This window comes from Cryptomeria japonica, chromosome 7 (assembly GCF_030272615.1).
Source record: "Cryptomeria japonica chromosome 7, Sugi_1.0, whole genome shotgun sequence".
NCBI lineage: Eukaryota > Viridiplantae > Streptophyta > Pinopsida > Cupressales > Cupressaceae > Cryptomeria > Cryptomeria japonica.
In genome coordinates this window covers 67446581-67472257 of record NC_081411.1, presented here as the reverse complement: position 1 = coordinate 67472257, position 25677 = coordinate 67446581, and the positions used below count along the sequence as shown (strand labels likewise).

The window sequence follows — 25677 nt, the reverse complement described above, 5'->3', positions numbered from 1 at the left end:
AATACTATTTTTTTATAGATTCAGTTCAATTATCTAGATATTGACATCTTTAAATTGAACAAATTACTACATGTTGAATATTCATATACCTATTTGAGAAGCCTCTTTCAATAACCTATAAGTAAGTCGACCATTTTATCAAAATACCTAAAGAAAATTATCACGAAAAATAAGTTCCATTCCAACAAAATCATATTTATATTAAAATTAATATAATCACATATATAAGATTTAAATTTTGATAAATGATGAAAGATACTATCATTTTCTAATTAAACTTGACCTCATTAACAAATTGTAATAACACATTTTTTATTTTTTTAAAATATAAACATACCAACGGTAAAAAAATTGACCCATATGTTTTTTCAATTAAAAGGAAAAAACTAACTAAATTATTGAGGCATCCTTAAAAGGAAAAAACTAACTTAATTATGGAGGCATCCATTTGAATATTAATTGCTAATATTGGAAAAGATTTTCTGAGTCAACCTCGTGGGTAGTTCGAACGATTGCCTATACAACGGGCATATTTTTTATATTTTTCCTCTGCTACGTTTTCCACATGCTTTATCCCATTGTCCACGTAAGCTCAGATTTAATTAATACTGCACACATCGAGAGGGGAAAATAATTGTTGTATGAATGCTATATTTCTACCGTATAGTTTGACTTCTAAATTTTGTTACAGAAATAATACGCGTCTCGTGAACAAGAACAGGAACGAAAGCAAGATCTTGATAATGGCTGCAATGTGAGTATCGAACCTCTTTACTGTAGCAATTTAAATCATATAGTGCTTGTGTTATAGAAATGTTTTAAATTTATATTTTGTAAGTTTACATTTTACTAAATTTTTCAAATGATTTTGAATACAGAGTGCATTTGAATTCCCAGTCGAACCCTCCTGCAATCTTTGATGGCACCACGAGGTTAGAGTATTTTTCTTATTTTGAATTCTATAATTTTCCCGAATTCATCACTCAGAAAATTAAGATGGGAATCCTTTTAATTCAAATATTGAATGGTGGAAATCTCACAATATTATCGCTCTCTTTTAGAGGGAATTACTCGGGAGAAAGAGTCTTTAATTTGTATTATAATACTCTGTAATGGGTAATATTTTTCAGTGGCATTACTTTCATAATGTAAACCCCATATTTTATGGAGATTTCTAATGATTTTCCTATTTTCTAGTTATTTATGGTGGAAAATGTCTTCATGAAAACAATGCTTGACATATTAACAAATGACAAATTCCTATTTTTTGTTATCTATAATTTAAAAAATGTTTCATGAAAACAAAGATGGAAACACATTACAAATAAATTAGAATGCAGTCGACTCTAATTTGGGCTAGGAACTTAGCAAGTCACTGGCCAAAACAAAACCTAGCTAGCTATAGGGCCTAATGTAAAAATTTGTATATGTAATGATTATTGTAAATTTGTTGAATAGCCTGTATATCCATGTTCACAATCCAAATTAGACTTAATGATCCACTAGTCCAACTCTCTGGCAACTTCATTTGCTATCAGTTCTTTTGACCTGAGATACACAGTCATTTTCGTAATTGCAAATTCGGATCTGCTCTTGCATTTTTTCTCAAAATGTGTCTCACAAAAGATATACACGACACAGTTTAAGAAACAGCATTAGAGAAATCAAATTCAGAAATTATAGCCTAAATCAGATTGGTTCACCAGTATTTCCTAGCCCCATGGGCCATGATCCGGGGGTATGGCAGGAGTAATTACCATGACAATGACCCTTGTCCAATTTCCAAACCCTACAAGACTTGATCCTCTGCTGCTAATGTAGTTGAATGGTTAAGGAAAATGATAAGGAAAGGTGCCAGGCTCTGGTGAGTTTTGATGGAAAGGAAACCCCTTAAATTGCAGCTCCCACAAAATAAATTTTCTAAGAAAATGTCAAAATTACTGACAATGACAGCAGAAACAGAGCATGCAGCTTGTGATGCTTCAAATGGCTTAAGTTCCTCATAGATATATGCTCAATTAGACTTCATGGACTGCAAATAAGATATCAACCATCACAGGCAACCTATGTTACCCCAACAGGGGACGGGGACGATAGGGGACGGGGGTACTCGTTTCCAGGATAGTGATTTTTTTTGCCAATTTTGGGGACGGCTAGGGGACGGCAAAGGGGATGGCTATATAAAAATAGGGAAAATTAAAACATATAGGGAAATTTAAAATATTAATATGAAAACATGGATAAAGCATGGACATATACATTATAGAAACTTAACATATAAGAACTAGTAGAGTTCTTATGCCAAATTTGTGTTAATATACATTATAGAAACTTAGCATATAAGAACTAGTAGAGTTCTTATGCCAAATTTGTGTTAAATTGAGAGTCAAAGGCAAATTGCTTATAGAATTCATTGTCAAAATTCACTGTCAATATGCAGAATTTAAGGGGATGTCCCCTAGGAGTCCCCTGGCCCCAGGATGGGGATGCCTGAAAAAAACACCGGTGACGCGGCCTCGGGTAACGTAGCAGGTGACCAAAGTGCTTACATTGCAAATGGTTGGCTTCGTTGTTTTTAAAGTGCAGCTTAAGAATGTTCCAGCAACTTATTGTGGTATACAGGGCAATACAATAGAGTTCATTCAGAAGCATTTTGTACAAAATGCAAACTACTTCCTTGATAGTCACTTTGTTAGTGCAGCATCCAACATTTGTCCAATTCCTCATAACTCTCAGCATTGTTATTTTCTTATCCTGTTCCAAGCAAAGTCCAAGCAGCTGAAGAAAATAAAGATCTTGACATCAAGTGACACACATCATCTGAATAGGATTATGAAATATAAGTTCGGTTTACTAATTTATTATTCTCTTTGATAAGTCAAATTGACTGCCTATGCAACTTGAAAATGATTAGAGCGCTCCTAATATTGTGAATTTCAGTAAGATTAGAGTATGCAATATCGTTCTAGGGGTTTGCAGAAGTTGTAGATGGTTTTTAAGGTAGAACTAGACACCTTGGGTCTGTTAAACATCCAAAGAAGGGTATTGAAAATAGAGAGCTGTATCAGAGTGGCAATTGTGTTTTTGTTATCGTGGTTCCAGTTATGTTATTGTATTTCATGCATCACAATGGTTTTTCCTTGATGTATGCTGCAGTTTTACTAGTGTTAGAAATAACAAAAGAGCAATAGCCGTACATGACATCTCTTAATGCTTTTTTTGAGACTGTAGCCTTATTATTTGGTCCATTCTTTACACTTTCACTTATGTGCACCCTTGAGGGTATGATGGTGTAATTATGCATTTACTACACTGTAGAGTATGCTTTCTTAGATAGCTCATTTACTTAGGTTGAGTTATGCTTGTCCTTTTTGGAGTGTGAAGTGTTACCCTCTTCCTTAGGCTTCACAATTCCCTTTTTTGGAGAGTAAGGTGTTGCTCATTCCTTGTGAGTGACACTTCTTCAAGGGTGAATTGTCATCCTCTTTTCCTCCTTGTATTTTCTACAAATGGAACAATTATTCTTTACAATAACTACAAGGGACTTTATTCATGAGAAAATTTTATTATTCCTCAAAAAGGTGAAAAATGTTGCATAAAATTAATTATTTATTCTATAAAAGGAATTTTGGAGCAAATAAGGAATGAAGTAATATTTTATTGCTTCAAAAAGTTTTAAAAGGAGGTTGAGGGCTCATTGTTTCTGTTGTGGTTGAATCTGATTTTCCTTATACATTTTGGAGAGAATTTGTGTTATAACAATAGACATTGTACACTAACTACAAGGGACTTCATTCGTGAGAAAATATTATTCTTCCTCAAAAAGGTGAAAAATGTTGCTTAAAGTTAATTATTTATTCTGTAAAAGGAATTTTGGAGCAAATAAGGAATGAAGTTTTAAAAGGAGGTTGAGGGCTCATTGTTTTTTTTGTGGTTGAATTTGATTTTCCTTTTGCATTTTGGAGAGAATTTGTGCTCTTCTCAAAAACCCTTGATGACGGAACCCTCTTGAGTTTGCTAGTTTTGGTGGTGAAAGATCCTCCTTGGTTGGTTTATGGTGGTTTAACCTTCAATGTAGTTTGGTGTTTCTAGCTGTAGGGATTTTGGGTTTTGAAAGGTAATCGTTTTGCAGAGTTTTGTTGAGGTTTTTGAGAGAGATTTGAGTTCGTTGGAGGGCAACTAGAGGAGACCATTTGCTAGCCATACCACTCCATTTATTGCCCTACTCATGCCATTCTTGCAGCTATAAGGGGTTTCTAATTTTTTTATTGTCTATTGTTCCATCCTTTTGCGAATTGTACAAGTGCTAAAGGCGAATTTGTCTGTGTGTTGGAGTATGTACCACTAGCATTTACTGACCATATAGGGTTTGGAGGTTTGACATGAGGTTTATAGGGCAATCTAAGGGGATCAAACTTTCAAATTACTACAGATTGTTTTCCATTGATGATTATTGTGCTGGGTAGTGTTGTGACCATTTCACACATCGCCCCATTTAAAATGGGGACCCCCTCTTTTTTGCTCGTTTTTCGCTCGCCTTTCATTGTGCTTTTTAGGGTTTTGTTAGTTTGTCAGTTGCCTGGATTAGGGTCAAGCCTTAGGGTTCCCGTTTTGATCTTTTCAGGCCAGAATCCAGTCAGTTTTGAGAGTTTTTTGAGCTTCCTTTTGTAGGATGCAATTTTGAATGAAATAAATTCGCCAGAATGGTCTATTTTCAATTGGAATTTTTTTGAGTGCAGAGCTTAAATTTGTCTAAGTGTTGATGATGAAATGTGGATTTTTGTCCAGTTGAGTAATTTGGACCAAATTTTGAGTTTTTTGATTTTTGATCCTGGGCATTTGGAATGATTTGTTTTTGCCTCGTGCAGTGATTAAACTTGTGAAATCATGTTATTTTGGCCTGTAGGAGCAAAATCGCTTCTGTCCCTCAGTGAAGGACCGGAGCTCGTTTTCAAAAATCTCACCGTCTCTGCAGGATCAAGATAAATTGCGAATTGGAAGTGATGAAGAAAGGCGTGATCTTTCCGTTGAATATAAATTGAAGAATTTCACGAACACGGAAATGCCTCAGGAAGTAAAATCGCTCCTGTCCCTCAGTGAAGGACCGGAGCTCAAAATCAAATATTGCCTTGTACTTGCAGGATTTTAACGACTTGTCAATTTGAAGAGGTCCAAGGAGATGCATTTTATCAAATGAATATAACTTGAAGTGCCGTCGTGAAGGAGAATGAACCAAAAGGGAAAAATCGCTCCTGTCCCTCAGTCAGGGACCAGGGCGAAGTTCTTTGTAGCTCCCGTCCCTCTCCCAGGGACCAGAGCGAAATCCTTCATAGGGCATGTTCTGGATGAAGATCAAGCGAGTTTTTGATTTGAAAGCAAGAAGGGATGTGACTTGAACCTGTTGAAGACAAATTGAAGATTACCAAACGTCAACAAGGGACCTAAATGCCCAAGTTCGCTCCTGTCCCTCAGGCAGGGACCAGAGCGATTTTTGTTTTAGACAAATTTCTTGCCAAGTTACAATGATTTCCAAGGCATGGATGAGTGAAACAGAGCATGACAAGACCGTTGAAGATAAATTTTGAGGTTAATAAAGTGAAATGAAGCCTACAGGACTAAGTTCGCTCCTGTCCCTCAGCCAGGGACCAGGGCGATATAATGATTATATTGCCGTTCCTCCAAATTCAAGACACTCCAAGACGGAGAACAAGGTGGCAAGGGCGTTTCGAGGCATCTCAATCAAACACAAAGTTACGAAGATCACCAAATTGAAGGATTTGCACTAAAATACCCTAATTCGCCCCTGTCCCTCAGGAAGGGACCAGAGCGAAATTCCTATAAGGGCCTAGATTTTGAAAGTTTATCAAGTATTGAGCAACCAAGAAGGATCGAGAGACTTCATTTTACACGATGGTAGCAATTGCAAATTGAAGAAGGCAAGGACAAGCTCAAAACGTTGAAGTTCGCTCTTGTCCCTCAGGAAGGGACCAGAGCGATGTTTATCATATTTGCCAAATCTCTCAAAAGTCACGTTAGGTCACGGTTTTACAAGGTGGTAAAAGGTCCAAGGCATGATTAGAAGATGATATACAAAGGTTTCGAACGTCAAAGGATCATCAATTTGAACAATGAAGCTATATCGCTCCTGTCCTTTGGACAAGGACCAAAGCGATTTTTATTAAAACCTTCATTTTCCTTCAAATGCATGTCAAGGCAGGGTCGCACAAGATCAAAGACGCTATTTGGAAGGCAATGAATGAAGAACAAAGATTGAAAGATGGCGAATTTAGACCAAGACACAAGGATCGCTCCTGTCCCTCTCCAAGGGACCAGGGCGATATTTGTTAAGTCACTTGTTATCCTTTGAAGATCACGTCAAAGCAAAGTTGCACAAGGTTTTAAACATCATTTGGAAGGCGATACAAAGGAGGTGAACGTTAAGATGTTACCGATTTAAGCTTGAAATGGAGAAAACACATGGATCGCTCCTGTCCCTCTCCAAGGGACCAGAGCGATAACCTTCCAAACATCAAATACGCCTTGTAGAAGTCAAGTGAGACAAGCGTGGAATGAAGAAACAATGTTATTATTTGCCTTATGATGGAAATTGGAGATTGAAGATGCAAGATCTAAGTGAAAACATCTAGATCGCTCCTGTCCCTCTCCAAGGGACCAGGGCGATATCACCACAAAAGGACATTCAATCGCAAGGATAAGTTAATCAAGCTCGAAGGACCCAACGTAAATGGCAAATCCAACGCGGAGATGAAGATTCTGGACGTCAAAAATGCAAGGATCAAGACCAAATTGATGGATCGCTCCTGTCCCTCAATCAGGGACCAGGGCGATGAGGTTTGTATATTTCATTTTCAAATTTTGGCGCTCAAACACATTTTTGAATTTATTTAAATGCTAGAAAATTCGATAAGTTTGAAAATCCAATTAAAATGGCATTTAAAATTTGCGCTTGGTATTAATTAATTATTTTTGCCTTATAAGAAAATCGAATTAATTAATTAAAAAAACGAAGGCATTTAATAATTAGTTATTAATTTAATAAAAAATCAAAGGGAGCGCTTGGTTTATGAAAGTCGGCTTTCTTATTTATTAAAAATCGTTTAAAATTGCTTTATTTTTTTTACAAAAGTCGGCCTATATGGTGGTGAGAGGTGAGCGCTATAAAGGGAGAGTGAAAATCTTCATTTTCACATTACCATTTTATCATTCAAGTGCGAATTGTGTTTGAGAAGTGCGAACTTTCATTTCAAGCAAAGGAAGGTGCTAATATCATCTAAGGAGTGCGAACTTAGTTTTCACTCGTGCGAACTTGTCAAAGGCATTGGAGATCACGTCAAAGGCATATCAAAGGTGGCGAAATTGCTATTTTGAAGAGGAGATCACGTTGAAGACCATCTAACGTCATTTTTGCCTAGGCGATTTTATTCATTTTGCATTCTAGTGTTAGCTCTCTATTGAGGTATGGCGATATTGGTTTTATAGTTTTAATATTTTAAATATTGATCGTCATAGCTTAAATTTTGAAATTTTGAATTTTGAATTCCTAGCTCAATCGTTTTTTTTTTAAGGAAATGATAACTCTAAGACTTATCATGAGGTTTCCTAAAAATTTATTCTCTAATCTATGTTATTCATTGCAAAACCTAGTTTCTCATTATGAAATGTTGTGTAGGTATGGCAACCCCGAAGGCGGGAGCATCCACTAGTCGTTCAGCTCTTATGAAGGAAGATCAGAAGACCGAAGAAGTGGAGACCAAGATCGTGTCGAAGTGGAGCAACATTGGAGATACCAACTTGGGTAACTTCAGCACGAAGAAGTTTCGAGAGGTCCCTTACATTGGCAAGCCATCACCTGTCGCCCGGAGAATAATCGAGAGTGGCATCATTAAGGCGGCCGACTTTCCTCCAGCTGTTCAGTGCCATGAGTTGATGATCGAGTGTGCTCGTCATTATGATCCACAGTCCAGGACGATCGTGTCCAATGAGGGAAACACTTTGGCGTACCTTTCAGAGGAAGCTATAAGTGAAGCTTTCCATCTTCCAGAGCACAAGGACATGATATATAAGAGCATAGAAGGAGTCAGGTCAATGTACGAAGATGATCCAGATGCTTGCCTAAGCATCATTAACAAGAACTGGCTACTCAAGAGTCGTCCCCGTCTGAGCAAGATCCCGAGCACACCACACAGGATTGATTTTCAGGAGGAGTACAGAGATTTGATTACCATGCTCAATCGAGTTACAGGAGCCCCTCATGCCTTCTATTTTGAGAAGTGGATGTTTTACTTCATCCAGGTGATCGTTCAAGGGAAAGGTACCATACATTGGGCTAGAATGATTAGCCATTGCTTGGACGTACAGTTGAGGAGACTCAAGGCTACCAAATCCTTCCACATGAGTTCATATGTCATCTATGCCTTGATTAGGAGTGTTGAGTACGCAGGACTACCTCACAGAGGAGTGATTGGAAGAGGACCCGGCGAGGTCAGAGCTTGTGATTCCTATGCCTACTTGCATCATCCGCCAGGGAGCAACTACAAGTTAGTTAATGATACCTTCACGATGAACATCACAAGGACGTTGCAAGGTGGGATTCACAACAGATTATCTCAGGATGCACAGGAATTGGTAAAGAGGTATGGTGCTTGGTTTATTCAGTTTCCGAAGTTCACTTATATTAGAGTGCATGGATGTCCTTTACCTCCATACATGTTGCCGAGGTATCCGACAGATAGAATTGTGTTACTTGAAGTAACAAGGCAGTTGGCAGCATATGCGAAGGCATTCAGACACAGACATGGGAATGGAGTTCCAGTACCTATCATTTTGGGCAATTCAGTTGAGGTATGTCCTAATGCTTTAGCTATGGATGACGCAGAGAAGGAGTTAGCCTTGTATTCTTTTTCATCTTTTGCTTTGAGAGAAAGCTTTGATCCACATGGACATTTAGAGGAGACAGTCGGCAGAAAGTTTAAGCATGAGTACCAAATTGAAGATTTTATGATGAATCTCTTAGATGATCTTGAAGTGAAACGGAAAATGCATTCTAGATTGCCTTTGGATTTCATCAGGAAATGCAGGATTTATAGAGTGGCCGACCAAGCTCAGGACAGTGGCAGACATGTCCAATCATCCTATGATCGAGAAAGCAAATCAATAAGGTTAGATTGGAATGAGCCCGAGGTCGTGGATCTAGATACTTTGATGGCTCCAGTCTTGTCTTGCACTTGCAGATGGGTTGACGTACAGCATCAGAAGTTGAGAGAGCAAGGCATTACTATGACTTTCACTTTGGAAGAGAAACCAGCCGAAGGTGGAACTAGTGTGAGTGAAGGCAATCCTAATCCTAGAAATTCAGGTGAAGGTAACCTTCGATGTGCCAGTGAAGGTAATATCCATCCAAGGGGTTCGAAGAGGAAAGAAAGATCAGAAAAGAAGGAATCTTCCAAGAAGAAGCAAGGGGCTAACAAAGATCGATCATCCGGTACTTCTTCTAGACCTGAGAAGAGAACAATTCAAGTGGAAGAATCCATGGAGTCTATGGTACAGAACGATAGGCAGGAAGAAGGACAGGCACAACAAGGTTCACCAGATGGGTCTCTCCAAGATTATGAGTTAGATGAAGACAACGAAGCGACATCTCCTCCCAGAGAAGAAGAAGTAGTGCATAAAGAAATACAAGTTCAAGAGACAAGATCGGCTATCCCAGATTGGTTGAAGGAAAGATTAACTAAGGTGATCGTAGTAGAGGACGAAGATAGTGCAATTGATTTAGAGAGCCTTGTTGGACGTTCTCACGAAGTAACAAAAAAGAGGAAGGCTACCAAGATGTCCAAGATGATTCGAGATGAGACTGGATCCAGGAAACTGTAGATAGCTACACCGACAGTAGACAAATATGAAGGTGAGATCCTAGCAGAGGAATATGATATACAGACTTTTGAGTTAGGACCATCCACAACAGAGCAGACATTGGATGATGCCACTGACTCATTTGAGGCATTGAAAGACAAGCCTAGAGAAGAAATGGAGAAGAATAGAAAGCTTGAGAGAGAGGTCGGTGCATGGAGAACATATTTCAGTCACATCAATGAACCTTTGGGACGTCAGGATCCAGCTAGATCACCAGTACAGGCACTTCCACTTCAATCAATCAATGAGGCAGAAAGATTCAGGAACATGGTCCAGCGTACAAGTAATTGGATGGATAAATCTTATACAGTGGCCATAGAGTTTGTAACAAGGATGATGAAGATTATTCATCAAGCTATCCAGGTTCTTGAGATAATCCACAATTTGATGATAACAGTAGCCGCATTTGCTCATACCAAAGATGTTATCATTCCTGTCTTGAAAGTTATTAGACACACATCAAGGAAGGTCTTAGCGCAGGAAAAGATCATGGATGGAGGACCTCACAGTTTGTTTCAGTGGTCAACCTTACTTCATATGAAGAGTGTTCTCTTCGAAGACATCAATACTAGATGTAGCCAAGTTGAGGAGGTGATCAATCCGATCCAGGACAGAGTATTTGAGGTACTTCGTACCATTCTTGGCAGAAGGATCGAGGTCGAGACAGATGTGGATATGCAGGAATTAGAGGATAGAATCAAGGTCATCTTTTGCAAGGACGCTAATGTTATAGACGAGCAGTATGATCAGATGTTTGCCACCATGCTCCTGATTGAAAGAACAAAGGAACTTGAAACTTCATGGGACGCAGCTCTTCTAGATGCATTTGATCAGGTCATCCACTTGGAAGAGAGTATGAAGAATCTTCTCGAGATTCCAATTGCTGAGATCGAAGGAATCGTATCAAGATTCATTGCATATGCTAAAAAAGAGAATTGGAAAGGGAATAAGATTCTAGATGAGAGGTTGTTATAGGTGACATGGCATCTTATTTGTCATTGGTTTATGTCTCCTAGGTTTTTGTGCCAAATTTAATATTTGGCTATGCATTTAATATTGTTCAGTAAAAAGGAGGCCATTTGTAACAAACCCTAATTAGGGTTTAGGTGTCATGATCTTGACCGTTGATCTACTTTCAATCTGGACCTTTCATTGTAATTGAGGATGCTATTTATACCCTCATTTTTCATTTCATTTGGTAATAGTTAGATATCAGAGAGTTTGTTGTATTAGAGAGATTAGAGTTAGAAGCAATTTTACTTTTGTAGCAAGATTGAGTTTGAGGAAAGGAATTCAAGCAATTGTTGTACATGATAACTTTTGAAATCAATGAAATATTGAAGTTATGGTGTTTTGTTGCAACTTTCTTGGTTATCTTCATGGTTGTTCAATTTACTTGAATCATGCTCAATCAAAGTAGTGTGTTAATTTGAAGGACATAGTGTGAGACTTGATTTTTGGTAGGATTCGTAATCCAAACCACTAGCTTCTTGCTGATTGTAGGAACGCCTTGCGTGGTCGACTGGAGATATACTTGAATCGTTTAACCTTCAATCATTATTGTATCTTAGATATGTACCTTCGTGGTAGTGTCTTTGATCTTTGATGCATTGAAAATCATTTTTGTTACCTTAGAAGATCGCATCAATTTCAATTGAGTTGTTATCTTATGGCAAAATTGAAGTTGGTTGAATCTTGCCAAGTCTTGTTCACACGAAGTCATTCTTAGGGTTAGACTAGATGAGACTCCTTGTAGACCCTATCCTTTTGTTATTTTTTGAAAGCTTCTTAGTTTAGTAAGATTTCGGAATTTCGGAGTGTAAGATCCCCTTGAGGACACAGCAAATCACATCATACCAACTGGTGCTTATCCACACGTAGAGACCCTACTAACCAGAACATTGGAGTCATCCTAACTGATCCTTCATGCGAATCTTCAGCAGTTAGAGACTTTTTTCAAGAGAGGATAAGATGCCTTAAGGTATTTTATTCTGTGTATGATGGTGTACAAAATACACGTCAACAGGTAGAAAAAGAGGGCTGTACCACTCTAATGAAGATAGGCATGTGGATTTAGGTTTGCTCATCCTTTCCTATGGTGTTTTTGGATTGCTTGAGAGTTGATGTATTAATATCGGTTTGGTCTTTATTTTGAGTGAATGGAGAGTGAAGTTCTTCTTCTAGAAGGTTACCAGCATCCTCTTAGATATGCAATTCTGTCATTCTCAGTCCGTTTGGGTGTATTGGAGGCAGGGCTGGAGTTGATTACTACCATGTGACAACCTTTGGAAGGTGTATCAGATAGTTTAGAGGTTTTCTGGGCAGTCTCGGTGACATGTTACCTTTAGACCCACTGCTCCAATAGTTTTAGACTTGTGAAAGCCTGCTTGGCATCTCCTGTTTATGTTGGTATACATGGGTGAGTTGTGTGTTGATTTGGAGCTGTCCTGTTTTGATGGGTTCTAGCAATTCTTGTTGGGAGTGTTGGGGATGACTTAGTGGAGACCTCTAAGTTGTTTGCTGCCTAGACTGTAATAGAAAACTATGAATCCATCTACAGACCTGCAAACGGTTCCTTTAGCTGTTCATTGAGGTATTTTGTTGTTACTTCTATGTGGATGATTGGTTTTATGTGTTTGGACAACTTGGGAATGATTTACTTCAATGCATATTAGTACAACACTCTGTAATAGCATTGTAATCTTGTATTAGCACTTGTATCACTCTGTTTTTCAATATCAGACTTAATGACAGCATTGTATTCTTGTTAGGAAGTTTATGCTTGTTTCCTATTGGCAAAAATATATTAAAAAAAGTAGGTGTAATGTCCCCTTTTTAGCAGTGACCAGTTCAGTTGGTCGTTAGCCTATTTCGGAGACCCGTAGGCTAGTCAGAAGCATAAATTAGGGTTTCCTATTTTCTAGGAAGATTCCTTGGTGTTTTCAAGGGTGTTCGTGGAAGTTTGTTAGTTTGGATTCTGGATTCCTTCCGGGTTTTTAGAGAGCTACAAGATGGTTTGACATGCATCTGCATTGGATGACTTTTTCAGGACTTACTATTTTTAGTAATTTTGACAACTGCTCAGAATGTAGTAAAAATCATTTTGGAAACACTTACTATTTTTAGTAGTATGATATTTATAGTAAGTACTATTTTTAGTAGTGCTATTTTTGGTAGGGGTTTTGCAGCTCAGCTTAGTGGCTATTTATGGCAGTGTTATTTTGGTTCAGATGACATTTTTTGCAATTCAGTACCTTGGCTTTAGTTCAAATGTGGCAGTTGTTGAAGAAGGTATATTTTATTGATTAAGGCTTATATATATTACATCTAGACTTGGACGACTTGAAAAGGGGAAATATTTGGGCGATATATTTGACTTTCATAATGGATGCCTAAATGCAAATTCATTAATATTATGTTATAAGCCTTTAATTGATCAAAGAGTGCAACCAAGGGAGGACTTGACTTGGACGCCATAAGCCAAGGGGATGAAATGAAATGCCAATGCAAATTAGGAGGAAATGAAATTGCATTTGGTTTGGGTGCCATTTGGAGTGTATTTGAATTTGAATTTGGCTTGGCAAAATGTTATAAATAAAGGCCTTGGGCTCTTAGTTTTGGTATCCATGAATATTATGACGAAGTGCTGTCGGATTGTTGATTGGATGCTTCAAGGATTGTCTCCTCCTAGATTGAGTACTTGGCTTGGCTTTTCGCTTGAAAGATAGCGACTAGTTGAGATTTGAGACTATTCTTCACTCAGAAAAATGGATGGTTTCATTGCAAGTGTGTGTTCCAGTTTTCCTGATTTTGGAGTGTTGTGTGTGTGTTCCGCGTTGCTGTTTTTTAGTGTGGCTGTAGGTGTGTTTTTCTCATAAGTCTCTGTGTGGATACCTGATGGTTCTGGGTGTTTGCTCAACCTCTTCCTATGCCTTAGGCAATTCTTCATGTAAGTTCCTATTGTGACCTTTTCACACATCTCCCCATTGCTAACGGGGACCCCCTCTTTGCCAGCTTCCTGCGTTGTTAGGTTAGGGTTTTGGCTTCTTAGTGGGCAATTTTGCGTTTCCCGTGTCCAAGTCTCGGAGTTTTGATCATGCCTAGTGCCATCTAGGGTTTTTGAAGTTATAGGATCAAGTTGCAAAAGTTGATATTTTAATGATCGTAAGTTTTGCTAAGTGTAAACCTCTTTTGAAGAATTAACGTGTTTTTAAACACGCGCATCAAGTGATTTTAAAGTGCCAAGATATTCACAGACCTTTTGGAGTTGTTTTCTTGCTCCTAAGGTAATATTTAAGTTGGTTTCGCACTTTATTCCAATATTTTCCTAGCGTTTCACTCATATTTTTGGAAAATTAGTCTAAGTCCAGTTAAATTTAAAGTCGCTGAGTGATTTTGAGTGGTTAAAATGATAAAATCCTAAGGGAAATTCATATTCCAAGGGTTAAAGGGTCAAAATCCATGTTAGAGGTGTTTTTCCCCTCACATTCTAGACTACCCAACCCATTCCCCCACTCAAAATCCATACTACACATAGGTTCCCCCTGGAATCCATACTGGCCACTAATTTCTCCCACTATTTATCCATACTACCATCGAATTTCCCCTGGAAGTGCTAAAATTTGGCTAAGTGTCAGGATTTATCCAAACTGCTATCAATTTTCCACCAGGAGTGCGGACTGGAAGTGTGGAATGGAATGCAAGGATAATTCCATGCCTGGGTTGATTTTCCACCAGGATTTTGTGACAACTAAGTAAGGATTTTTGTCCGGATTTTTATCCAGACAGGGATCAAATTTCCCCTAAGAGCATTTGTAAGGATTTTTTTTTTGTTTGGATTTTTTTTTTGTTCGGATTTTTATCCAGACAGGGATCGATTTTCCACTGGGAACATTATGAAGAGTTTTGAGTCCGGATTTTCATCTAGACTAAGGTCGAATTTCCACCAGGGAGGTATTTTTTCAAGTTAAGCGAGTTTTGAGTATGGATTTTGGTCCAGACACATCGAATTTCCCCTGGAGGGTGATTTTTGCAAAATGAGTGCATTTTTGTCCGGATTTTTGTCCAAACTCACATCAAATTTCCCTTGGGAGGGTTTTTATGTACATTTTGATGAAATTGAGCATGGATTTTTATCCAAGCATGGGTCGAATTTCCCTTATGGGGCGAATTTTGACACTTAAGTGATTTTTGAAGGGATTTTTCAATCCCAACCTATAGCGATTTTCCCCTGGAGGCTTTATTTTGGATTTAAATTGTGATATTTTAATAAATAATTATTAATGATTATTTAAAATTTAAAAGCAAAATTTAATAACTTGCAATAATTATTAAATGTTTGAACCTTCTAGAAGCAAGTTAGGCTTTCACCAAGCAAGTATTTATACAAGTGTTTTATCCCACATTGCTTGTGTGGTGAAAGTGAAAGATGAAAGCAAGTATATGAGAGGAACTTCAACATTATTTTATTATTATTTTTGCCAGGTGTCTCCATGAAAGCGATTTTTCTCCAAGTTGGATGAATTTTTTAGCAAGGCATTTTTGTGAAGTGTGGGATTGAGGATTTATTTTCCTCCATTTTTTTCCAGCTTGTTGAACTATCCTCCTTGGCTGCCATTAAAGACCAGTTTCAGATTTTCGATTTTGCTAAGACTGGCGTTTTTTTCCAAATTTAGCAATTTTTGGTGAAAGTTGGCAATTTCATGATTGGAGACTTGGGCGATTTTTTCCTCCACCATTTTTGCTTGCTATTTAGACCTTCATTGCTGCAGATTGCTGCCATTGACAACAATTTTCAAATTTTTTAAGTTAAGCACTAGACTTGGAAAAATTTCGATTTTGCTTGGGAGGTGTTTTGGTGCCATATTTTGATGATTTTCATGCATGTTTGGTGGCTGCCATCACCTCCAGCCTGCTGATTCGCTTCAGATCTGAGATTTGCTTCAGATTTTGACCTCCATTAATGGCTGCCATTAATTTTTAGACAAGTTTTTATTGCCCAGCCAATTCCAACTTAAAACATTTAGCATTTGGAGGCATTTTATGGAGTTTTTTGTGCATTTTTTAGACCATTTTATCGCTGTTGCAGGTCTGAAACTCCATTGTTAGGCGGTTGTCCTCAGAAATTTTCATTTCCAGCCACCTAACCAATTTTGGCGAATTTGCTTGGGCTGTTTCCTTAGCAATTTTTCATCATTTTCAGGGATTTAAACCACTTTGCAAGGTGCTGGTAAGTCTGAAGTATCCGATTTTCAGACTTGTCCTCATAAAACTAAATTTTACCAGCCATACTTACATTCCAGAAAATGATTGTTTTCATCAATACAACTGATTTTTATTGATTTTATTAACATTTTGAAGACTATAACATGTTTTAAAAGCCTGATTTTTCAGGTTGTCTTCAGAAATTTTGACCTCCATTGTTGATTGCGGAAGGTGTCTTCAGACTTTCATTGTGTGAAAACACAACCTTTCACACCTCTCCTTAGTCATCACTTATCTAGTATACTCCTTTGCATTTTTTTGCTTGCATATTTTCTAAGCATAAGGAGGTATAAATGAATTTTATGGAAGGCTTCCATGCCTTAGTGTTGTCACACTTTGAACGTAATTGCTAAAACTTACCAAATGTATGGATTATTTTCCTGACTCCATGCTCTAAATTAACTAAATCTATAGAAAGTCAAGAATTTTATTACGAATATTTTCCTAAGTCTAACTTCGAGCTTCGTACAGGTGCAATGTCAAAGTCAGGATACAAGGAAAGGAAAGAACTGCTGAAGACTGGATTTTATCCAGAGTTTAAGATTTCATCCAGATGGAAGGAGATCGCGGATACAAACATGCATTTTCTGAACTAAGACCAAATGCAGCGTCGAATGTTCGGAGTTAGAGATCAAGTTCCTTCTCCAGCATATGTGAATATTATGAAGAGTGGCATTTTCCATGCCGCTAGATTTCCACAATCCATACAGTGCAGTGAGTTGATCCTGGAATGTGCACGATGTTACGATCCGCTCACAAGAATGATCAAGAGTCCCCAAGGGCGTAGTCATCGCCTACCTTGCTGAGGATGCCATTGCAGAGGTGTTCGGAATTCCACGCGGAACTGACATGAAGGATGTGACCAAGGAGGATTATGCAGACAGATACACAAAGAAGATGGGTGTATGCAAGAGTTTAATTAACAAAGAGTGGATGATTGAGCCTAGGTCTCATCATTCCAAGGCTCCCAAGACACTTATGTGCATAGATTTTAAGGAGGAATATAGTGATTTGATATTCCTACTCAATAGAGTGATGGGAATGCCGCAGGGAGCAATATTTCATGGATGGATGTTCTACCTCATCCAGGATTGTCTTAGAGGAACACTAGTGAATTGGTCCAAGAGCATAAGTGACAATTTGGATTTTCAGTTGAGGAATGTAGAGCGGTCCAAGTCATTTGCCATGACTTCTTACCTGGTGTACCTGCTTGCACGATTTGTTTCATACAGAGGATTAATATGCAAGGGTGAAGTCGGGAATGGGCAAGGACAATTCAAGAGTTATGAATGCTACCCCCAGCTGAGCATGCATAGAATTGAAGACTACAAGAGAGTGAATGATGCATTCACCATGTACATCACGCGGATGCTGCAGGGCGGAATCCATAGAAGATTGTCCAAGGAGGCAATAGAGTTAATAGAGAAATATGGATCGTGGTATATACAATTCCCCACTTTCACGTACTTGAGGATTCATGGGTTTCAATCCGAGCCCTACAAACTTCCTAGGTATCCTACTGACAGAATGATATTGTTGGAGGTGGTGAGACAGCTTCTAGAGTTCTATGTTATCTAGAGAGAGAAGCACAGGACAGGAATGACATTCCCTATTTCGGTTGGAAAGACGTCAGAGGTTTGCCAATCCGCCATAGCTGCCAGCACTGCAGGTGAGGAGCTTGCATTCTACAGATGTGCTACCTATAAAAAGAGAGAAAGATTTGATCCAGACAAGAAGGTTGGGAGGATCAGAGGAGAGAAGTTCACTTATAAGATTGACATAGAAGATTGTTGGGCTAACCTGATGGACGAGCAAGCAGTGAAGAGAAGAATGTGGTCCAGAATGTCAGTGGATTTCATGGAGTGTGGACTTTTCCTCATTTCTGATCAAGTATTAGATGATAGAGATCATACACATCCACAGTATGAGAGTGAAATGAAGAAGGCAATCCTATTGCCTAATTGGTCAGAGTCAGAAGAGATTGACCTGAATGTATTGACTAGAGAGGTCTTGAATTTCTCCCGCCTATGGGTGGATATACAGATGAATAAGTTAACTGACATGGTTGTTCCCTTCACTTATGAAAGGATGAAGTCGGAGGAGTCTACTTTTGAGGATGATCAAAGGACTGTCAGTGATGTCAGGATTCATGCAGACGAGGAGAGTCAAGCTCCCAAGAGAAGGAAGAACACGCCAAGAGAAGTCAAGGCTAGAGGGAAGAAGATTGAGGATGTGAAGAAGAAACAGAAGACTATCATTCCTCCACTTATCCTTCCTCACCCCCTCCTAGTGTCTCATCAATCGAAGTGATTGAAGTAATAGAACAAAATAAGGAGACTCAGCAGTGTTCCAATACTGTGATAGTACCTGAGAATACTCAAGAATTTCATGCCACAGCGACATCTGCACCTCCTGATGAGAATGATGACCAGCCGGGATCCCCTACTGTCCTTTTGGAAGTTAGTTTGGGAATTGATGTATATGATTGGACCAGGAATAATCCTGATGATAATGATGAAGTTATCTTGGCATTGAAAGGACTTGATCGAGAAATATGCCTTGACGATGGTATGGAGATGACCGCTATTCCTGAATGGTTGAAGAAGAGTATGGAGAAAAGTAAACATATAATAGAGGTACAACCTATTCATGATATTGATGACTACCTAGCTAGGAGTGCTAAGGAGAAGGAGCCCAAGAGAGCAGAGATTTTGTCGCACATAGCTAGAGATAAAACAGGAATGCGGATTGCGTAGATCGCTGTTCCTATTGCAGGCATGACAATGGACATTGCTACTCCTATGGATTTCCAGATCACTTCAGTTATCCTTGGTCGTACAACCCCAGGGTAGGAACTCCAGGAGATTGGCAACAACCTTCAGGCAATCAATGCAAGGTTAGGCACAGCGCTTGAAGAGAATGAAAGGTACAAAGAAGAAAATATTAGACTCAGAGAGTATATTGCAGGGACAAGGCGTGAGAATCCCCCCCTTATTTCCCCTATTGTAGTTGACCATGGAATACATTCACACTGCGAGGTAGCGAGAGGTACACACTCGGAGGTGGAAAAGTGGATTGAAAGCACAAGAAAGCAAGCAGATGATTTCCTTACTCAGTTTATCCAAGCATATGATAAGACAACATCACTTGTATTCAGAATCCGGTATTTGGAGGGAGTTTGGGAAGAATTCCAGCCTATCCAAGAGAAGACTATTCCACGCCTCCTGGCATTGAAGAAGGTTCCTAATTCCACCTTGGTCAGCGAGAACATTGTGCACAGTGGAGACAGATACGATTTCTATGGCTGGTATTGTGCATTAGCCTTGAAGAAATTAGCTTATGAGAACGCCCAATCAAGTTGCATGGAGATGGAAGGATTAATTCAGGACATTCAGATGAAGATCCTTGCCTCGATTGAGGAATTATTGGGTGTTGATGTTAGTGATGCTAGTGGTTTACACTTAGCCGAATTAAGAGACAAGATGAAGTTTATGTATTTTTGCCAGTTGGACTCTTTGCAGAAGAGTCAGATAGATGACTTGGTCTCTTTGTTGATTCATGTTCATAATTCGCAAAAGCTTATGCCTGAATGGGATAACACTTTGAATGCTTGCTTGGATTCATTGGACTTGATTGATTTACAACAGGATACCTTGCCTAGCATTTCCATGGAGGAATTAGATTCAGTATTGGCTAGATTTTTGGAGTATGCTAGGAGAGAGAGAGATGCAGGAAGGAATCTTCTAGAAGATTCCCTATATGATGTCTAGGTATCTTTTCATTGGGCCATATGTTGGTGGTGCTATTTTTGATGTAACCCTAATTAGGGCAATTCTAGGGTTTTGTTGGCATGATCTTGGTCGTTGATCTTAGATCAATCTGGGCCATCCATTTTGTAAGAGACTCTATATATGCCCCTTTGTCTCTCATTTGTAAGAGAGAGTTTTTGTAGAATTGTTGTTATATGCTACAGCTATTTGAATCCTAATCATTGTTCAATTGTTGGTGATTTTGCTCTTCAAATGTTGTATTTGCATTCATGGTTCTCAATTCCTCCAAGTTAGATTAGAATTTAGATTAGAATTTATTTTCATGTATGTTAGATTGAGTGAAAGATTTGTTGAATTCATTTGTGTGGAATCCTTAGTCCATACCACTAGCCTCTTTCCGCTGGTAAGTGCGCCTTGTGTGGTCAACTGGAGTTTGAGTAAGCATAACTTCAACTATTATGCGTCCGTTGACAAGCATCAACTTGGATGGTGTCTACGTTTGATGATAATAGTCTGAAAATCTTTACGTATACCTTAGATGATTGCACTAAGCTTGTGTCAATACTTGATTGTGAGACCTTGCCTGGTTTTATTCCACTAGATCCATTCATCATTTCCTACATTCCTAGGATTAGAATAGATTTCCTGAACCCTATTCTTTTTCCCCCTTTTTTAGTAAGAAGTAAATCCAGAGCCTTATTGATAAATCTTAAGTTGTCAGCACACCTATTTCGCATCATTCATGATAATCCAAACATTTGTGTAAGTCCCCAAGTGAAACACAACAATTCACATCAACCACTGAACTTACCCACTCGTCAAGACCTGACATGTAGAAACCTTGGAATCATTTTAGTTGATCTCATTCTTAGCATCTGAGGTGATTTTGTTCAAGAGAGGGTAAATTCTTTGGTAATTTATTCTGTATTGTTATGTGCATAAAAAACATATCAACAGTTCCCAACGCTTAATTTGGAGAGATGATTTTTATTTAGCAAGTCAAACTTTCTGCCTTATACGTACTATGCTGGGAGGTGCCTTGGGTTGCATGTTATAGGTTTGTGCATTGTTTGTTGCTATTTATCAGTTCTACCTTAGTCGCCTCATGCCTGGGGTCCTTTGAATATGTTTTGAGGTTGTTTGGTTGGGATTTGAATGAGTTAGAAGTGTTTTTGTGGGGTTTAGTGTTGCTGGTCTGTGTTTCCGGCTTGCTATTCATGTATATCAGATTTTGAAATTCGAGGTTGGAGTTGTTTTACGGGTTTATGAGTTCATTGGTTTGGTGGGAAAGGTATTGGTTATTACTTGCAGCTGTTGGACTTGTTATCAACACTTGATTTACAATTCATATTCATCTTGTAATGCTGCTTAGTAGTACTAACAACAAGTTTCTTGATTACTCTTAGTCCCACTGCATAAGTGGAAGAGGCTGGCTTTGTCGCCTATCTTTTGGACAATGATATCACATAATCAAAAAATCCTTATTATGCATTGTAAAGCTGATTAGTAGTACTGACAACTATCTATTTCTGGATTGTTGCTCAAGACCCACTGAATAAGTGGAAGAGGCTGACTTGCCACCTTTCTTTTGTTATTGTAACACCGTTCTCCTGCTGAATAAGCGGTTGAGTAGATTGCAATTCCATTTTTAGTCCTCCCATTGGATAAGTGGTCGAGTGATTGTTGCTATTTTCAGTTCCTTGTAATCTTATAATTGGTTGGTTGCACCGCCAAACTGCTGTGGAATTTCTATCACATGTTGGATAAGCGGAAGGGGCTGGCTTGCCGTCCAGTATTGTACTTTGCATTGTAATTTCCAGCAGATCATTGAGCTAACAATCTTCTTATCACTGTATGCTTTCACCTTCCCACATTGGACTCTTGGTGATCAGAAAGTGGAAGGGTTACTTTCAGCAATGTTTCTAATTATCATTTTCTAATCCTAACGGGTGCTTGTGGTGCTTGTAATTGGAAAAATTGGGAAAAAATTAAGGGGAATATTTCTGTAGGGATGGCCATTACACATTGTCAATAACAAATTTCTTTGGCACTCCAAATTAGGATAAGATATTTCTTTGAGAAAGTTACATATCTTAGATGTTGCTCTTTTGGTGGGAATGGTCTCTAATCAGTCACAATAGGTACATAAATATGCCCAATGCTTGAGTTTGGATTTATTGGTCACACATGTACACACACTTTTATATCTGTATTTATATGGTAAAGAATCTGAAATTGGTTACTGTAAAAAGTTGAAGAATTTTCTATACATGAAATTCCTAACAATTGTCTTAGGTCAAGATAAATATTTTCTGCATGCAGTATCTAATAACTTTTTCCTTTCATGTTATTCTGAACTGATTAAGTTGAGAAATACAGGTTATACATCAGTACTATCTGTCCCTATGCACAAAGGGTGTGGATAGCTAGAAACTTCAAGGTTTGCATGATTCTTTTCATCTAGTTAACTCATTGATCTTGGAATTTATGCTTTCAACCTCTAGGAGATTTAATTTTTCTCTAAAATGGATAAATATATTTTTTAGAAGTTGCTCAAAATGCACACTTACTGTGGGAAACATAGAATTGAAATCAAGAATCATGCTCAAGTATCTTATCAATGACTCCAGGTTTTCAAATCTCCAATATTAAAGTATCTTAAGTGTTGAGTTGCAGAACCTTGAGAATATTGAAGTAATTGGAATCAGTCTTCAAGACAAGCCTGATTGGTACAAGGAGAAAGTCTACCCTCCTAACAAGGTATTCTTACCTATGTATTGATGATATTATCTTAATTAAACAATAAATATTTACAAACTCTATCTCAATACCCCATGAAAAATAATGAACCATTGCTAGAAAGATAAATGTTCAGGACCACTACTTATTCAAATGCTTGCGAACTTAAGAAAGTGTAATTGGCTTTACTTTGGATGGTATGTATGTTTGGTTTAAAGAGAGTAGGGTTTGATTATGATCTCAAGTCGGGTACTGAAACAATCATGATAGAAAACTTTTTGGTGGACAAGCAAACAACAAACAGATGAGAAGTGAAGCACAAATAAAACTAGCTAGAGTCAAATTTTTGTGGAAGATATGTTTTGCTGTCAAATGAGCCTTGGCTAAGGCATGATTAGTTCTGGTAGGTTTTTTCTGTAATGCATTTTAAATTAGCGGAGCACCCTTGTAACCTTGTGGGGGAGTATATCTGTGCCAATTGCCATAAATGGTTGCTTTCGGTATTGGTGCTCTTTATGCAACAATTGACACCCAAAAAGTATAAAGCTCATTATGCAAATTCCTTTGACAACTATTTCTGTATTTCTTGAAGATTTGGGATAACTATTAAAGAAGCTTGGAGTTTATTTCTAGATACCTCAGTCTTATCTCCTTGATTTCATTCAAATGATGCATTTTAGCTTTTAATCAACACAATATCTATTAGCAGACAAGTCTGCCACTTATTTTCCTTCTTGAGGACATAAACGAATCTACTCTCTTACAAGGATTTATTACTGCTTCTTTTAAGTCCTGCAACTTCTGATCCTTGTTTTTCTAGTTTCTTCATCTTATGTTAGATTTGAGGAGAGAGTCTTCCTTGGAGAATAAGTTAATAATTTTCAATGTTAGCATGTCTGAATACTAAACCAAGGCCCATAATTTTAGCTTTATGGGCAGCCCTTCAAGCCTTCTCAAAGGTTTAATATCAACTTGATACTGGGTGAAGTCCCTTCTTCCTATTTTATATGGGTTTTTAATGATTTTCTATTGTAATTTAATTGATAAATATTTGCAGGTATAATGTATGGATCTTTGTTACATCCTTAGTCAACATTACCAGTGATCTGTACCTAAATGAAATGCTTAGATGATAATGTTAAAAATTGCAGGTGCCTGCCCTTGAACATAATAACAAAGTCATAGGAGAGAGTTTGGATTTGCTTCAGTATCTTGATGATCATTTTGAAGGTCCCAAACTTTTCCCTGAGGTACATAAACAGTAAAGCCTCCCTATGTGTACCTGGATTTCTTGTCATGTAATAATTCTACATAGTACTCAGCTGTGACTCAAATCTGCAGGGACCTGTTAAGCAGAAAGCTGCAAGCGAACTGCTAAAGTATATAGATACTCTTATAACTATTGGCTTCCCTGTTCTGAGCAAGGACGGCTTTTCTGTTTCTGAGATTCAGCAAGAGTTTGGTAGGAGAGTTTGGATCTTACAACTAAAACGATTTTCGATAAGTATCTTTTCATGAACTTAAATATAACGTAGGTTTGTATCTTTTTTCGTTCAGGTCCTGTTCTTGACCATTTGGAAGATTCTTTGGGAAAGTTTGCTGACGAGGGACCTTTCTTTCTGGGCCAGTTTGGTGTGGTAAGATGTTTTGGATGATACATCCTGGGGCAAATTGATATTTAGTGCATTAACTATTTCTTGCATTTTCTGTGTATTGATTCAATAAAGATTATGCATTACAATGGGCAGGTTGACATTGCCTATGTCCCTTTTATTGAGAGATTTCAAACTTTCTTCTCAAGTTTGAGGAACTTTGACATCACAACATCCAGGCCAAAACTTGCAAAATGGGTTGAGGTTAGTCAAAAAAATGTTCCATTATTTCCAATGATTGTATTAAATAAATAGAAAATAATTTGTTTATGGAGTGTGACTGCATTGCAACAGTTATCTTAAATGTATGTATTGAAATATGGAAGTTATATGCATTGACTTGGGTCTATTTCTCCTCTACTTTGCAATTTTGTATTTTAGTGAGTTCAAGTTCTAACCTTTCTAATGACATTCTCAACATGTTGAATTTCCAATCCACCAATGGATATGTAAATTTGTAGTAATTGTAATTAGAACTCCCCATGTAGGAATAATACAATAAGTGATCCGAAGTTTGACCAAGCATGGAATTGTGTATGGCTCCCAAAAAGGGGAATACTTTTGGCAACACAAGCCCCAATAGTTCTTGGAAACAAAGAAAAGTTAGAAAACATAACATGAAATGACTGACTAACTAACTAACTAACTATATATAAGCAATAATGGTGAAAAATGCATGAAAACCGCATTTATATTATTGCAGGGCATGCTCTTTGGAGTTTTTATATCTCATGCCGATACTACCATCTGTATTAAAAATTAATTTATCATATTCATTTTTCAGTACATACTAAGGAGTTATTTCAAATACCTTCTGACACAAAAAGTTCAAGTATCTGAAGTTAAATATATATGTTTCCATATCATTATGAAAATGTTGTGTTTAAAATGTGAAATGATAATGACAGACCTTTGCAAGCCCCTCAGAATTCTCTGTTACATGCAGTGAATTGCTGTCTATGACCAACGATTTCAATTATAGATCTGCCATTTTGCAGCCTTAAACTCAAAACTTTTGTTTCCTAAATATAAGTAATGGCAGGGAGAGAGGCAGAGGGGGTGAGAGATATTCTCCTATTTCCAATTTGCAAGATAATGTAGATGTGATGTTCCCTACTAATATCCTGGTATGAATTCAAATAGTCGGTAAACTAAAATAAACAAATGACTTTTCTATTTAACAATTCTGAAAATAAATAAAAGATTCTACAGAAACTATTAAGATTAGTACATTATCCAACATATTAAATAGTTGTTTCATTTATGAATAGTTCTGTTGTAGCTGAATTATTATAGGCAATATGGTTATGGTGGGGCTGCCC

General features: G+C 37.8%; 1 protein-coding gene across 3 annotated transcripts in view; it reads left to right on the top strand.

Annotated features, from left to right (window-relative positions):
• Positions 1-481: 481 nt before the first annotated feature.
• The window catches only part of LOC131064497 (glutathione S-transferase L3), a 103496-nt gene continuing 78300 nt past the window's right edge, over positions 482-25677 (top strand). The window contains exons 1-9 of one of the 3 annotated variants that reach the window (XM_059209386.1): positions 482-586; positions 692-754; positions 879-932; positions 22344-22404; positions 22641-22724; positions 23855-23953; positions 24045-24165; positions 24261-24340; positions 24452-24559. In XM_059209386.1, coding sequence (XP_059065369.1) covers positions 744-754; positions 879-932; positions 22344-22404; positions 22641-22724; positions 23855-23953; positions 24045-24165; positions 24261-24340; positions 24452-24559 — 618 coding nt within the window. In that variant the 5' untranslated portion in view covers positions 482-586; positions 692-743. The other 2 variants (XM_057998650.2, XM_057998651.2) reach the window with 2 other exon arrangements.